General features: G+C 37.9%; 1 protein-coding gene across 1 annotated transcript in view; it reads left to right on the top strand.

The window, feature by feature from the left end:
- The window catches only part of PLGRKT (plasminogen receptor with a C-terminal lysine), a gene marked incomplete at its 3' end in the record, with an annotated part of 54,300 nt that overhangs the window by 31,579 nt on the left and 5,790 nt on the right, over positions 1–16,931 (top strand). Inside the window, exons 2-3 of the mRNA XM_084236134.1 lie at positions 15,241–15,371; positions 15,940–16,049. Coding sequence (XP_084092260.1) covers positions 15,241–15,371; positions 15,940–16,049 — 241 coding nt within the window. The remainder of the gene's footprint in view (positions 1–15,240; positions 15,372–15,939; positions 16,050–16,931) is intronic.

Below are 16,931 nucleotides of genomic sequence, written 5' to 3' on the forward strand. Positions count from 1 at the left end.
AAGGCAGGAAATGATATCTTACTGTGGTTTTCACCTGCATCTCCCTTACTAAAAGAGATGATGTACATTTTTCTGTATTTTTGTTGGCCTTTTGGATATTCTCTTTGATAAATTGTCTATTCAGATCTTCGGTCCATGTATTAGCTGAGTTGAAATTGTTTTATGTGACTGAGTGAACTTTTATTGTTGTAGTAAGGGAAAACTTGCATGAAGTGATCTGTGGGTCTTTACAAAATCACCTCTCCTGAAACTCAAGAGACTGCCAAATCACTGAGATCAGTAATTTGGGGGCTAGCTTTAACATTTTTTAAACAAAGAAATGGAAGAATTAAAATAAACAGGAGGGCCTCCCCTGGTGGCGCAGTGGTTGAGCGCTGGGCTGTGAAGCTGCCGCAGCCTCTGCAGCTCCTGTTCAATCCCCGGCCCCCGGTGAGGGTCCCACATGGCGCGGCAGACCTCTCCTGCAGCGCCTGCTGCTCCCCTCAGCAGTGTACTTCGTCACTCTGCCTGTTCTGCTCCCCACTCTGGCTCTGGTGAATCCTCTCACCCTCCCGCACTGTACCCAGTGCTTGTATAAATAAATAAATAAATAAATCTTTAAAAAATAAAATAAAATAAACAGGAAAGAGTAGATGTAACAGTTTTATGAATGCTGTGAGAATGTGGTTTCTTCTGCAATGTACAATAACTTTTTTAAAGTTAGCTCCATTTTTTTCTTTAAAATTAATTATAATTCTATAATTGTTAAACCAGCATTAGATAAGCATGGAAAATCGTCAGTTTGAAGTTATAATCAAGAATTTTTTTCTTAATTTTTGCATAGGGGAATTGGGATGTAGGCCAGAGATGTGGGGGGTGAGAGGATTCACCAGAGATAGAGTGGAGAGCTGAACAGGCAGATTTATTGAAATTCACTGCTGAGGGGAGCAGGCCAGACAGGAGAGGTCTGCTGCGCCATATATGGGTTAGCACCCTACTCAGGCCATAATGGTGATAGTGCTGAGACTTAACCCCTAGGCTACCAGGGAGGTCCATACCATCAATAATGTTTAAATTATATATTGTCCTATGAAGAAATCAAAAGTGGCACGCATAGGAAAATTATCATTATAAAAAGGTCTTATATTCTTTTAAAAGAGATGTGTTGTGCTCATCCCATCATATTACTCAAAGCATCAATACATTTCATCACAGATGATATAAATCTTGATCGCTTCATTAAGGTAGTTTTTACCATGTTTCTCCACTGTAGTGATGTTTCCCCTTCCCTCCCCCTGCTCTTTGCTACTGTACTTCTTGGAAGCAAATAAACTAAGTAAATGGGAATTAATTACTTGTCCTTGAAGGGGGTGAGGTGAACACAAATGGTTTGGAATTCTTCTATTTAGGATATTTGTGTTCTCTATTTGTGTCAGTATGGATTCAGGGATATTTAGATTATACTTTTATAGTTATCCAATACTATGTTATATATTTTGCTGCTGAAGCTGTGGAGCTCTTTTAGGTTGAGTCCTGTGTTCCTTTGACATACCCCATAATTTTTATTTTATTTTTTTTAGCATTTCTTTACTTTTTGGTACTACAAGATGCTCTAGGCCCATCTTATAGATTTCATAAACTAGCCCTAAGTCAGCCATTTTTCCAAGGAGACTGGTTTCTTTTAATGAAAGGTATAAACCAAGATCTGATAATGGACGTACTCATGGCTACAAGAGTTTCATTGTCCCTATCCCTTCTCAGTGGACAGAGCTTGGAAATATATGTACTTACTCTCATTCTTGTATACATATATATCTATAATTTTATCTTTGTCCATCTGTATATATTATATAAGCAAGACTTGTTTCATAATAATGTCACTGACTGTAATCCAATACCTCATGGTTCATTCTCATTTTTTTGCTTTTTTTGTATACTCTCTCTAATAAGAAATCTGGCTTCTACCATCTGCCATCAATTTATTTGTTTGTTACCTCCAGTATACGGGTAAAGAAATTTCAGAATTGTTAACCCATACACTGTGAAATTCCTTTACCAACTAGAGTATAATGTTCATGTATAGTTACTTTGGTCTTAGTTTTAAAATTTCCAGTCAAAATACCATTTTTCAGAGCAGCAGGCAAGACAGGAGAGGTTAGCTCCCTGGCCTGGGATCAAACTCATGCTGCAATGGCTGCTATAGCTTGATGGTGCTGAGACTTAATCCCTTGCACCACCAGGGAAGGCCTGGATTCAATTGCTTTTTGATAAACAACACAAATCTACATTACTTTGGGTGTAGTTATTATAATAAGTAATGTACCAAGGATGAATTTCACATGCTAAATGATCATGTATGCAAAACCACTCTGTGTACTCTCTAACTGAACTGTAAATGAACTTCTATTTCTACTGGTGAGGGAAAATTTAACTTTGACAGGTCAAAGTGACTTAATTACTTTTGGTTTAAAATTCAGCTCTCTGTAGATAAAGCATCACATTCACCTTGGCCTTCTACCCTTCTCTGTCCATTGTTTCCCTAAACAAAAAAGTTTTGGTCCAGGTAATCTCAGATAGCACGCATTGTGGAAAGGCACATCTGGTTGCAGGAGTCTTTTCTATGTGATCTTAGAAGTGCCAGGTAACTTACTTTGAGGGCATCTGACCATGTAGAAGGCTGACTTGGCCATCATCTCTGTGCTCTGCAGTGTAGCAGATCAACTGAAATACAGCCACTTTGCCCCTTTCTCTCCAGTCCTTCCTTGCACTATTATCTCTAGTGAAGTATCTGTTATGGGGTCCCTGGCCCTCAGCTTTAATGACTTCCTGGTAGGTCACCTGCTTTCAATTCTTTGCTACTTTCTGTGCCCTTTCCAGTTTGACAGGATCCTTGCAGACTTTCTCCATACCCCTTAGCAGTGTGGCTTCTCTCAGGTCTATTCTAAGCTTACATAGGCCATGCAATCAATTCTATTCTACTTTAGTTTCCCCTCCCCAGAATACTTAAAAGGAGGGAGGACCACCATGCTCTCTGGGAATCCCAAAATTTCCCTGGGGTTTCCACCACATCCCTTGGGTCTTCAATCCCTAAAAGAGGCCAAGCATCCAAGCCCCACCTTTATATCTAAAATCTCATTCTCCTCTCCCATTACTGTCCCAAAAGAAAAAGAAGGCATGGAGGGAAAAACTAAGTCAGATTATTTCTTATTCCTCCCTCACTGTGGTTTACATAGTGAATTCTGTGCTTGCTGTCTTCTAGGTATTGCTAAGTCAAATGCCAAATACACAAAATTTGAGAATAAAATATTTTTTCTTGCTCAATAATCTTGACTCTCTCATAATAATGGACGTGGCCTTTCAGATGGCTGCTTCTTGGGTTTTGTAAAACCCCATTCAGAAATTCAGTCTCTTCAAACAGCTGGGACTACAACAAACTAAAAAGCTTCTATACAGCAAGAGACAATAACCAAGATGAAGAGACATCCTACAAACTGAGAAAAAATACTTGCATGCCACACAACTGGTAACGGACTGATATCAAAGATCTACAAAGAGCTTACACAGCTCAACAAAAACAAAATAAAGAATCCAGTAAAAAAAGTAGGCAGAAAAGCTAAAAATACATTACTCCAACAGACACATGAAAAAATGCTCAGCATCACTTATAATGAGGAAAATGCAAATCAAAACTACAATGAAATATCACTTCACACCAGTAAGAATGGCCCACATTAAAAAAAACTAACAACAACAAATGTTGGCGAGGATGTGGAGAAAAAGGAACACTTTTACATTGCTGGGGGGAATGCAAACTGATGAACCACCATGGAAAGCTGTGTGGAGGACCCTCAAATTACTAAAAATGGATCTTCCATATGATAGAGTAATTCCACTCCTAGGATCTACCCAAAGGACACAAAAACATTAATTCAAAAGGAAACCTGCACTCCTATGTTCACTGTGGCACAGTTTACAATATCTAAGATATGAGAACACCTAAATGTGCAAAAACAGATATGGTGTATATACACAATGGAATACTACTCAGCAATCAAAAAACACAAACTCATGCCATTTGCAGTAACATGGATGGAGCCAGAAGGGATTATGTACTCCATCCAACTGATAAGGGACTGATCACAAATATACACAAAGAACTCACACAACTCAACAAAAACAAAGTAAACAATCCAGTCAAGAAATGGGCAGAATTTAAAAGACATATTTCAAACTCCCAGATGTGGTTAATCATTACCAGGCCACTAAGGTTTATTTACTCCTTACCAAAGGCCACCTTCTTCCATGGCTGCAATACCTCAGAGGCCATAAGAGACCTTAGTTAAAGCCAGGAAGAGCATTATTGTTATGGAAATTCCAAACCAGGAGAGCTAATGGGGCTTAGATGTTGGGGTTTAATGAGTGAATGGGGTCCTTGGGTTCTCTCTGAGAATGGATTCAGAGAGTCTTCCATTCAGTGGCACTCTGCAAGTAGCTAAGGAAAAAGATGTTTGCACAGACACAAACAGGCAAAGGTTGCATTTTATAAGGTCAAGTATATTAGGAAAAGGTTAAAGAAGAGGAGACAGGACAGACACAGGTGGTCAGTCTTGGGAAAAGCCTGCCTCTTTCTACGGTAGGAGTCCTTCAATTATGTTCTATGGTGGGTGGGGGGGATTCATTCTTCTGTGAAAATCTATTGTGAACTCTATCACTTCCAAGATCTCTTTGGGTTAATCTGTTCTGTAAGGACTGGTGTTTCTTTGTAATGATGGACAATTATCCATAATCCCACCTATAGATTTTGATCTGGGCCTATAGATTTCATTATCAATCTGTGCCTAAAGATTTTCCATTGGCATTTGAAAGACTTGTTAATCATTTCTACCTCCACCTTTAGTTTTTGGCCTTATGAAGCTTCCATACTAAATTTTCTACTCTAAGCACCATTAGAACTAGGGCTGTGACCAGGAAACTCATGGCCCTGACAGGACAGAGAGGCACCCCTGGACACAAAAAGCAACTCCCCAGAACCTACCCTTGTCCACGTCCTCCATCACCTCCTCCACAAAGGCCCCGGAGACAAGGCTCCTGGCCCAGGAAACTGCATTCACTACCTCTGATGATCTGGTAACGTTTAAAGTGGTACAAGACAATCTGCAGTTATCCACCTACTGTTAATACACTCATAATCAGTTAACATCTTTAAGATACTTAATCCTCATTCTAGTAAAGACACCCTAAAACTTTCATGAGAAACTGATAATTCTATGCTTAACTGACTTCTCAAATAAAACATGTACCCTGTTGATAGAGTTCTCAGTTAGGATTGTGTTCTCTCTGAATACCAGTAAGCCCTACAATAGTGGCTTCAATGAAACCCTGCTTATCACCTTAATGGTGGCTGCAGCTTCCACCTACCTTCCTAATCAGTTGTGTTTAGCATATAGGCTTCCTCCTGTGATCCTATCACCTATTCCCAGTGTACATTTCAGGCAGGAAAAATACTCAAGCCATTGTATACTTACAAAAGTTAGCAAGAGCTTAAGTCTTTACTGTAAAGGTAGATAGACATGTTCATTACACTAAATTATAGCAATCAAAATAAAGTTGTGATCACCCTTGTTCCCACAACCCAGAGTTTTACAACATAAATATTTGCTGAATAAACTTCTAAGAAAAGCAAAGGTTTGCCAGAAATCTCCACAAGTATGCTTATGTCACACTGGCCAGAACTATGAAACAGATACTGCTACTTACAAAAGACATGGGAAATGTTGCTAGTGCTTACAGCCTAGAGAATGAAGAGAGGCAAGGGAAAGGATCCGAGGGATATAGTGGGACAGAAGAGGCCTTGGAATCCAACAGACATAGGTAGGAATGCCAACTCCAGCACCTGCCAATGTGTGTGCATGGCACATTTGGTTTTTCTCTTTAAAAAAGCTTCCTTGTTATATTATTGTTGTTTAGGAACATGAATGCCTTTTGATTTGCCAATAAACTAAAGGCACAGACTCGCCTATGCCCTTAATAGTGGTAAGCCACATCTGCACATGTGCTTTCCAACATTTACTAGACAAGTTAATTGAACTAATTTGCTTTATTTCTCTGTAGAGGATAAGAGCACCCACTTCACTGGACAGATATACCACCTGTATAAGATCACCTAGGCAAAGAGAAAAGCTAACCTCCTGTTGGAAATTTATATGGCAAAAACATAGTTGCTTTGGAGGACAATCTTGCTTGTGGATTCTCTTTTTGCAGTGACCGTGAACCCACAAAAATACCTTCAAACCTGAGTTTTATGAAGCATCTAACTGGTTATACTAGAAAAAAAAACATTTGAAAGCACTCCCTCTGACTCTTCCATAGCTTTGGTAAATGTTTCATTTGCTTTTGCTTTAATGGATTTCCACACTGTTATAATTTGACAATAATGAGTAGACCCTCTTAAAATCAGACAATCTTGATTGTCTCAAAGCTATATTCTCAAAGCTATATTTGAACTGAGTGATTGTTGAATTACTTCTTAATTCTAAGTTACACTAACCCTCCAATTCACCACATGAAACTCAGGTAATGTGAGTCTGTTATGAACACAGGCCAATCAATTACTTGAAAATGAACTTATTTGAATTTAAAACTTTATCATCTATCTAGAAAGGATATTTATTGAGCATATTATCATTACAGACTGTGTTGAATTTTTAAATGCTAAAATAGAAGGCAGTAAAAATGAGAGCCAAATGCACAAATTAAACACACTAAAGAGAAAAAAACATTATTTTTTGTGCTGTCTTTATGTTAACAAAATACTCCTTCACAATTGTGAGATTCTACTGCTTTCTCCTTTAACATTTTGGTTTTTCTGAATATGTGTGTATTGGTGCACGCATACGTGTGTGTGTGTGTGTCTGTGCATGTAGCTGAACCCTAGACATAGAGAATTCAATCTCAAATTATTTATTCAAGTAACAGATTGCAATCAATCAATCTATCTCCTGAAATACTCAAAGGAAAGTCAGAAAAGTGAGCTGCCAACTTCAGACATAATGTATATGTCTAAATGAATGAATTAAAATTTTTAATGTTTACCTACAGAATGCAGATAAAAATGTGAGCTGTATACCTTGTCAACAATCTATTACACTTTCATGAATTCACATTGCAGACACTAATTAATTAAAATATAATCATATTTAGATTAGAAGTTTATTCAGGAGATATTTATGTTGCAAAACTCTGGGTTGTGGGAACAAGGGTGATCACAACTTTATTTTGATTGCTATAATTTAGTGTAATGAACATGTCTACCTTTACAATAAAGACTTACACTCTTGCTAACTTTTGTAAGTATACAATGGTTTGAGTATTTCGAGAGTAATTTGCAAATGTAAAAGGATGAGGAACAGTAGATAGTCAAGTGTAGGAAAAGCAGAAAGGATGACACTTACTGGCTGGGGGGCAGGTGGTTTAGGGTGGCAGGGGATAGAGGTGGTAACTCCAAGAGGGTTTGGAAAGGGTGGAGCTTGGACCATTGAATGAAGTTCTAAATGGGAGCCTAAGCCTATAAAAGCTTGTAGAGGCAGACAGGGAAAGCAGCCTGAAGTCCAGGACTAGCAAACAAGCTGGGGACCCTAGGTCACACAGCTCTAATCTCCAGAGAAAAGCTGAAACGCTTGGACAAGAGACACCTGGTCCAAGATGCAGGCTCAGTCCTTATACCACCTGCTAGGAATCGGGCTGATACTGATCCAACTTCCCAGAGGGATTCCAGGACAACCGGACGAAGTTGTTAAGGTATGCGGACGCGATTATGTCCGCTTTGTACTGGAAGTTTGTGGCAATTCAAACTGGAAAGGGGCTAAGAGAGCACAACATCTTGCAATCCCATCTGGACCCTTCGCAGGTGAGAACTCTAGTCTCCATAACTCTTCATATTTAGATTAGAACCACTTTTCACTGGTTTTGGTCTGACTGCACCCAGTCAGAATTGTGACACCCAGGTATGGCTCCAGAGTTCCCTGGCTGACTATATTCAACAAGAGCTGCTGTGACAGAAGAATATGGGCTTTTTCCTCATAATTTGCTTTCCAATAAGGTCCTCACCAGCGGTCTCACACAAAGAAGAGAAAGCTGACTGAACACCAAATAGCTACACCTAAAATTCACAGGGTGCTCTTCAATATCTGCAGCCAGAGAGACAGAACCGGGGAAAATGTGTGTAGGGGGTGTTAAGTGTCGCTTGGTGGGGACAAACAGAGGAATGAAGGCTGCCAAAAACCAGGTGGAGGTAGGAAAATCTCTGAATGCCTCAAGGTCTGTGGGCCAGACAGCAGGGATGCTGGATGGTAGGACAACTAGATAGGGCATTTCTACTTGAGGAGGCAGCAAGGAGGAGTGAGTCTTTATCAAGTGTGTTTGCACAGAAGGACATGAGGCAGAATTCAGAAACCTCTGCTAAGTAACTGTGTGGTAAACTGGAAGAGTCTTAGATTTAAAGACTCCTTGGAGGAGGAGGAAGGGAGGAGGGAAGTCTGGCTTTCCTGTACTCCAAAAAATGCTTCCGCCTTTACCTTAATTTTAATTTATTTGTGTACTTCCCCAGAGGAGAGGGCCTAGCTTCCCACTCTTTGAATTGGGTCTTGGAGTTCATTTGTGTGAGAGGGGCTTGAGGAGAAAGAAAAGGGCCTGAATACATACCAGAGAACTAGAAGGGAGTCAAGGTAAGTTTGCCTTTTAGAAAAATTCCACTGATAATATGACTGACACTTAAAACCTTTGGAAGCTGCAATGGATTTTCTTAAAAAGTCAGATTTCAGAATGATGATTTCAGATTTGAGAATGATTCCTCAAATCTGGAATGCTTTTGAAAAATAGATGTAAAGCAGTTATAAAGAAATTAAGTAGCAAGGGGAACTTTCACAGTTAGGCAAATGTAAAATGCAGTGGGTCACAATTAAATTTTGATAAGGGAAACACAATTGTGAATATTAAGTGTTCTGTGTTTAATTGCATATATCAATTATGATCAACCACAACTATATAATATAGGCTATATGTGAATGATGTATGTATCAAGTGACTGTAACCTCATATAAAGTCATTGTGCACATCACAAGCATTTACTTCCCCTTCGTGGGTCTCAAACATGATTGTGATTTACTTTACTTTCTTACATTGTTGGTCAGCCATTGATTTATGCAAGATATACACAATTTTTATAAGATGAATTCAAGAGCACCACAGGGTCTAGAAATTTAATGATTCAAAGTAGGGAAAGGCAGAGTTAAGGGATACAGTGGGACAGAAGAGGACTCGGAATCCAACAGACATAGGTAGGAATGCCAACACACAGGCTAATGTGTGTGTACTAGGTCAGAATTAAATTTTAATAAGGGAAACACAATTGTGAAAAATAAGTGTTTTATATTAAATAACATTCATGTTTGGAGTCTTTTTTGGTACTAAAACTTAAAATTGCATAAGGATTATACGTGAAGTTAAGGAGAGAGTTTACATGACTGAAAGTTTTCTTTTTTTTTTTTTAAGATTTATTTATTTATGCATATAAGAGCCAGGGTGTAGGATCCACCCCAGGGGTGTAAGATGTAAGAGGATTCACCAGAGACAGAATGGGGAGCAGAACAGGCAGACCTACTGAAATACACTGCTGAGGGGAGCAGTGAGTGAGACAGGAATGGTCTGCTGAGCCACGTGGGTCAGCTTCCTGGCCAGGAGCTACAAGGGCTGCCTATAGCTTCATAGCGCTGACTTAACCTCTTGTGCCACCAGGGAGGCCCCTGAAAGTTTTCTTGAGGTTAAGGAACATAGGTCAATTTATTTATATCCCTTAGACCACACTACAAGAGATATGGAAGCAGTCAACGATGTCACTGACCTGAAGAACTTAAGGAAAATGTCAGTGGGTTCCTGCAGGTTCTCAGCACAGGACACAACCTGCATATTTGCCCATGCTGGCATGCTGTTTAGAACAGGCTTCCTTCCTAGGGAGCACCCAGAGCTTGCATAGCGCTTGGCCCACTGCTATGGAACTAAAACCATACAAAGTACATTAGTCAGTTCACATGCAGCACAACTGATACTAATCGCTTCTTCAAGTCAGTGACATTTTGGTTCCTGTTCTTTTAACCCATTTCTTTATTTAACACTAGTAATATGGACTAAATACCCTGAGGAAAACAGAGAAATGGATGCATGAGGGATGTCGTCTTCTCTATTTCCTATCTATTAGATCATATCAGTCAGAAACTCAAAATTTTAAAACTTTATTCTGAAGCATAATTTGCCACTATAGAACATTTCAGAATTAAAAATAACCCATATACTTTCCAAAAATTGCTGTCATAACACAGAGCTTGTTTAGTAATGGAAAAAAATTACTGGCTAAGAAAAATTCATCAGGGGTCAGACAAGTGTTTTCCACGAGCAAGATGATTTCAGAGAAGTCAGGGAAAATCAAAGTGCTGTGATGAAACAGGAAGGTGACTGAGGAAAGACATTGGAGTCTGAGGGTGTAAGCAGAACCATAGCAGTGCTTAGTAATCTCAGCTGCCCAATTAAGTAAGCTGGCTATTCAGCGATCAGAATTCTTGCCTGCTCTGATTGGATGTTGAGGCAATGCTTTTCCTTTTTGGCTATGCAGAATGTTATTGTTTTCCTGATGTTCCTTGACATAAATATTCTTTCTTCCTCTGTCCCTTTCTTTAAACTTGAAAATCATGCCATCCTCCGTCCACCAAGATGAAGGAAGTTTAAACACGATATTGGAATCTGATCCTAGTTTGCTAGAGGATATGGAGTCAGCCCTGCCTGAGAGTCAATCATCACAACAATCTGCATTAAAGGATGCAAGTCTTAATTCTGAAGAACCTAAGAAAAATCTTACAACCGTACTAAATGAAGGCGAAAACAATAGTCTCTCAGAATTAAACAACTCGGTCTTTGATAAACAGTCCCGTAAAAAAAGGCAGGCTCCTATTTCATTGAGTTCAAAGTGTTGTAATGTAGGTTGTACCAGACGAGAGGTTGCTAGATTCTGCTGAGATGAAGCTAATTGTGCATTACTCATCTAATGTTCACATGTATTCTCAATGACATGTTCATGATGATCTGTCACCCCACTGATGATTAGGATATGAAAAATTATATTGGCATTTGGGCTTTTTACTTGTGCAAGAAAATATTCCTGGCATTACTGTACTTTCTGCTAAAAATACTTTTCATACTGGAGGGACTCTGCCTTTTTCATTAAAATTATAATTATGTTATTGTTGTCAGTGCTGTTAAAGTCACAATAAAATATCATTTTAATCATACACAAAAACTCAAGAAAAAATTTAAAAATAGGTATGCCTAGCAAAATGCTATTCTTGTGGTAGTGAGAAAGAACAACTCTATTAATGAAATCTGTATTTGATAAATTAAAATATTCCCCCACTCTTTTTCCTCCAGCCTCAATTCCCAAAATCATTTCATGGCTCAATATAAAGAAAACTATTTTAGTAGTAAATGAAATAAATAAAAATAACATACACAGTATATCTAACACTAGGTACATTAATTAGTCCAAAATATTTTTGTTGATATTAACTGTTAGAACAGATATAGAAATAATCATCAAATGGAATTTTGATTGATCTTAAAAGATTTTTTCTTTTAAGATATTTAAAGGATTAAGTAATTCCCATATTTCAAATTCCCTAACGTGCTTAATCATTAGTAGGCCACCACTCCTTAATCATTAATCACTACTCCTTACCAAAGGCCACCTTCATCAATGGCTGCAAAACCTCAGAGGTCATAAGAGATCCTGGTCAAAGCTGGAAAGAGAGCTATTTGATATGGAAATTCCAAATCAGGAGAGCTGATGGGGTTTAGATGTTGGGGTTCAGTCCTCACATATTAACCCAAAGAGATCTTAGAAGTGATAGATTTCACAATAAACAGATTTTCACTAAGGATTGAATCCCCCAAAGAACACTGTTGAAGAACTCCCGCCCTGGAAAAATGCAGACTTTCCCCAAGACTGACCGACTATGTCTGTCCAGTCTCCTCTTTTTCCTTTATCCTTTTTTTTTTTTTTTAAGAAAACTATTTTAGTTTTCCCTCTAAGAATGGTTTTGAAGAGTTTTACATTCAGTAGCACACCACAAGTGGCTAAGGAAAAAGATGCTTTGCATAGACACAAACAGGCAAACATTGCATTTTGAAGGGCAAGTTTATCAAGAAAAGGATAAACACATGCAATTTGCAGCAACATGGATGGAGCTGGAAGGGGTCATGCTCAGCGAAATAAGCCAGAAAGAAAAAAAAAAAAATACCGGATGGTCTCACTCATAGCAGGAATCTAGAAAACTTAAATAAGGGACCAGGAAAAAGAATAACTATAAGAAGGAAAATATCAAAATCAACAAACAACTATGAACCAGAGACACTCTATGGGGGGTGGGGGCAGGGAAAGGAGAGATTGGGGTCAAAATAAGGGGGTTGTAATTGTATGGGGAATATAAAAATGAAATTTAAATAAAAAACAAAACAAAAAAAAGGATAAATGTCCCAATCAAATGGGACATTGAATCTAGTAAATTTAGTTGGAGCCACATGAACTCAAGCATGTTCAAACTGGAGTTCTTCATTTAGTTCTACTATCTATGATTCTCTAAAGTTAGCCACATAGAGAGGAGAATAGACAACTCAGTTTCATGTTACCCAAGAACTGACCTGGGCCTATAGATTTTCTACCACTGACCTGGGCCTATAGATTTTCCCTATCAATCTGTGCCTTAGGATTTTTCCATAGTCGGTTTAACACCTTGTTTTAATAGAACTACACACTGCTATCATTTGACAATGATGAGCAGACCCTCTGAAATCAACAACAATCTAGAAATCAGAATTACTCTCAAATGGTGTTGGGAAAACTGGACCAGCAAAAGTATGAAACTAGACCACTACCTCACACCATGCACAAAAATCAACTAAAAATGGATAAGAGATCTGAACACAAGACCTGAAACCATAAAATATATAGATGAAAATATAGGTAAAACATTACAAGACATATCTCTCAGTAACATTTTTAAAACTCATCCACCAAAGCAAAGAAAATGAAGGAAAAGATAAACACCTGGGATTATAGCAAACTGAAAAGCTTCTGTCTAGCAAAAGAGATATTAACCAAAACAAAGAGACACCCCCGTGATTGGGAAAAAAATTTTGCACTCTATACGACTGATAAGGGATTGATCACAAAGATACACAGAGAACTCACAACTCAATAAAAACCAAGTAAACAATACAGTCAATAAATGGGCAGAACTTAAAAGATACTTTTCCAAAGAGGAAATGCAAATGGCTAACATGCATATGAAAAAATGTTCAACATCCCTCATAATCAGGAAATGCAAATCCCTCATAATCAGGGAAATGCAAATCAAAACCACCTTACACCAGTAAGAATGGCACATACCAAAAAAACTAGCAACAACAAATGTTGGCAAGGATGTGGTGAAAAAGGAACATTGCTGGTGGGAGTGCAAACTGGTCCAACCACTATGGAAAGCTGTGTGGAGGTTCCTCAGACTACTAAAAATGGAGCTACCATATGACCCACCAATTCCACTCCTAGGGCTCTACCCAAAGGACACAAACACACTGATTGAAAACAACACCTGTACCCCTATGTTTATTGCAGCACTATTTATAATAGGTAAAACTTGAAAACAACTCACATGCTCAAAAATAGATGACTGGATCAAGAAGTAGTGCTGTATACACACAATGGAATACTATTAAGCAATCCAAAAAGATAAACTCATGCCATTTGTAGCAACATGGATGGAGCTGGAAGGGATTATGCTCAGTGAAATAAGTCAGAGGAAAAAAGAAAAATATCAGATGATAATATTTATAGGAGGAATATAGGGTAACTAAAAACATAGGGTAAATGAAAAGTAAAAGCCAAAACCTGTAGGCACCTATAGATTTGAGGCTTAAAGCAGGGGAGGGGGAGGGAAAAGGGATCAAAACAGGGTTGGGAAGAGCACAAGGACCATGGTGATGGTTCACAGGTGAACTGCTGGTGGGAATTTTATGGAACTACACCTGAGGGGAGAAATCAAATACTGTAAAAATATGTATAACAATGTAAAACATTAATTAATTAATGAAAGAAAAAAAGAAAGAAATTCAATCTTTTTGTGTTCTGGATTATATCTGCTTTCAACTCCAAAGCAGTGAAAGTTAATACTAAATGGTGAAGGACTTGAGGCAAAAATGAAAATGGGGCAAAGAAAAATCTCTATTGATGTCTCCAAATAATATCTTTCTGCCATAATATATGATATGGACCTGTTACTGCAAATGGATCTGTTAGGGGGAAAAGGATGTCCTAAGCTAATTCCATACAGGCTTTGTGGACTCCGCCCTCACTCCAGACCAAAACCATCAGGACATTGGGAAAGACAAATCCCATCACCACCAATGGGAGGTAGCTGGGACCTGAGGGTGGAGTTAAGCAGCCAGGTTTGGTATAAAACCAGACACATGGGCCTTGGGGGGCTCCTCTTGGCTATCCGCCAGCTCTCAGCTCTCAGCCAGCTCTCAGCCTGCCATTGGGTTTACAGGTCAGCAGAATGGGTAGGACGCATTTAAGACTTTCTTTCCCTATTTTCTCCCTGAGTTGTACATTTCCTCAATTCCCTTTCCCTTGTAAATAAACCTTTTATTAACCTTTTGTGTGTGTCTGCAGTGGTGTATTAATAAGTCCTTTTAAACGCGTGGGTGAAGACCCACAGCCAGGCAACCCGTTTTATATTGGGGCTGCCCTATAACAGATCTATATTTGGAGTTAAGTAAATATGGAAGGCAAAATTACTTCAGTGCAAGTTGTAGTAAAGTCCAATAAGATGTATGTGCATTCACAAACATATAGAGCTTTCCTTACATGTGATATAATAAGCTGAACATATTTTTGAGACTTGAATAGAATCTCAGAATTCATGCAGGCAAGACCTCCTGACACAGAAAAATAGTATCTATCCAGATTATTTTCGGGAAGATTTCATTGCCATGGTGATGGTTAGGGGTAGTTGCCAAGATGTTTTAGTCAAAGGCTACTGATACTAAGAAAAAAAAAATCAAAGCAATTGAAGAATGAAAATCTATCAGAAAAACAGATTATTAACTTCATGCTCAGATTCAAAAGATGAGTAACTCCTTTTGTCTTTTATTTTGTCTCAGCTGGAAAGGCAGCTAACGATGCAGAATGAAATGAGAGAAAGACAAATGGCCATGCAGATTGCTTGGTCTCGGGAATTCCTCAAATATTTTGGAAGCTTTTATGGCATTGCAGTCATCTCTTTAACAACCGGGTATGTTTGCCATTTACTTTTAAATTTCCCTAAATAATTTATTTGTGTGTTTGTAATTATATTATTATTAAGGTGTCCAAGATAGGACATTGGTCCAACTAGTGCACATAAACAAAGGAACCACAAATAGTTTAGTCCTTGGGGTAAAACCAGATTAGTAACAGAAAATTCTGCCTTTAATTTCTTAGGTTTCTCCTGACCTTTTCCCCATTTTCTAAGTTAGAAAGAGGATGACTTGACACTAAGATAGAAGCAATCTCCTAAAAATTTATCTCCATAATCCCTTGATGGTAAATATGAATACTTAACTATTTTTAAATGAGTTAACTGAGCCTCAATGTCAAATAAAGATGAAGAACAAATCAGAGACCCTGCCTTACAAACTGCAGAATCTCATGAATAGTTATGGATAAGGAAATCCTATTTCCATAAAAGATTCAAATGAATTAAATAACTTCTGAAATGGAGAACTTTCTTCCAAAAACCAGGTATGCTTTTAAAACTGAGTATATGGATATGTATTTGAAGGTTACTCCTTGATATTCATTCATTTTTGTTCTTGAAACAGAGCAATAAAAAAGAAGAAGCCAGTCTTCCTCTTCCCTATTGTTCCATTAAGCTTCATCCTCACTTACCAGTATGACATGGGCTATGGAACCATTCTACAAAGAATGAAAGGTAAGTCTTTGATTAAGCCACAGTCTCTATTTCCTGATTCATTTTCTGGTTCAAAGATCTCCTCTTTATGATCCCTTGATTTATGAAGATCCCCCCAAACTCCCAATGATCAAAATTTCTATTTCCTCTCAAAAAGTTGTATGCTTTTTGAGCTCATACCAGTTTACAAGAACCAACTGTCAAATTTTCAGGAATTTTTGTGAGCTTATTGTGAAATACAATCATTGTTAAAAATTAAATTATATAAACTTACAATTAAATAAATTACAAAAATAAATTATATTAAAAACAATGGTAATAAGTAATCATACTAAGTTATATATATCTATACTCTTAAAGTTATGAATATCTATTGTATCTGTATGGTGACATAATAAAATACAGATACAACTCTGACAGATACAGCAATGACAGTCCATTGGCAGCTTGAACTTGGTCATAGTGAGAATGTTTACACCATGGAAATCTACAAATGCCAAATAAAGGCTTAACTTATTATTTTGTTAACTGTTTTTAGTAGGTTTGGGAAACTTTTGCCTGCAGGCTAGTTTTACTGGAACACAGACTTGCCCATTCATATATTAATTGTCTATGGCTGCTTTCCAAGACTAAGAGAGTCCAGTCATTGCAACAGGGTCGTAAGGCCCCACAAGTCTAAATATTTACTGCCTGGCAATATAAGGAAGTTTGTCAACTCATGGTTGAGACTTAAGAAAGTGATGAAGAAAAAGTTAATAATGCAGATTATGCTTAAAAATTTTATTGTATCCCTAGCCATTACATTGTGAATAGCATAAAAATTTAAAGAAATGCTTTCTCAGTATTTAAAAACTGTTCCATGATTTTTGTTGTTGTTGCTACTGCTGCTGTTAATTTTTTTGA

This window comes from Talpa europaea, assembly GCF_964194135.1.
Source record: "Talpa europaea genome assembly, chromosome: 7".
Taxonomy (NCBI): Eukaryota; Metazoa; Chordata; class Mammalia; order Eulipotyphla; family Talpidae; genus Talpa; species Talpa europaea.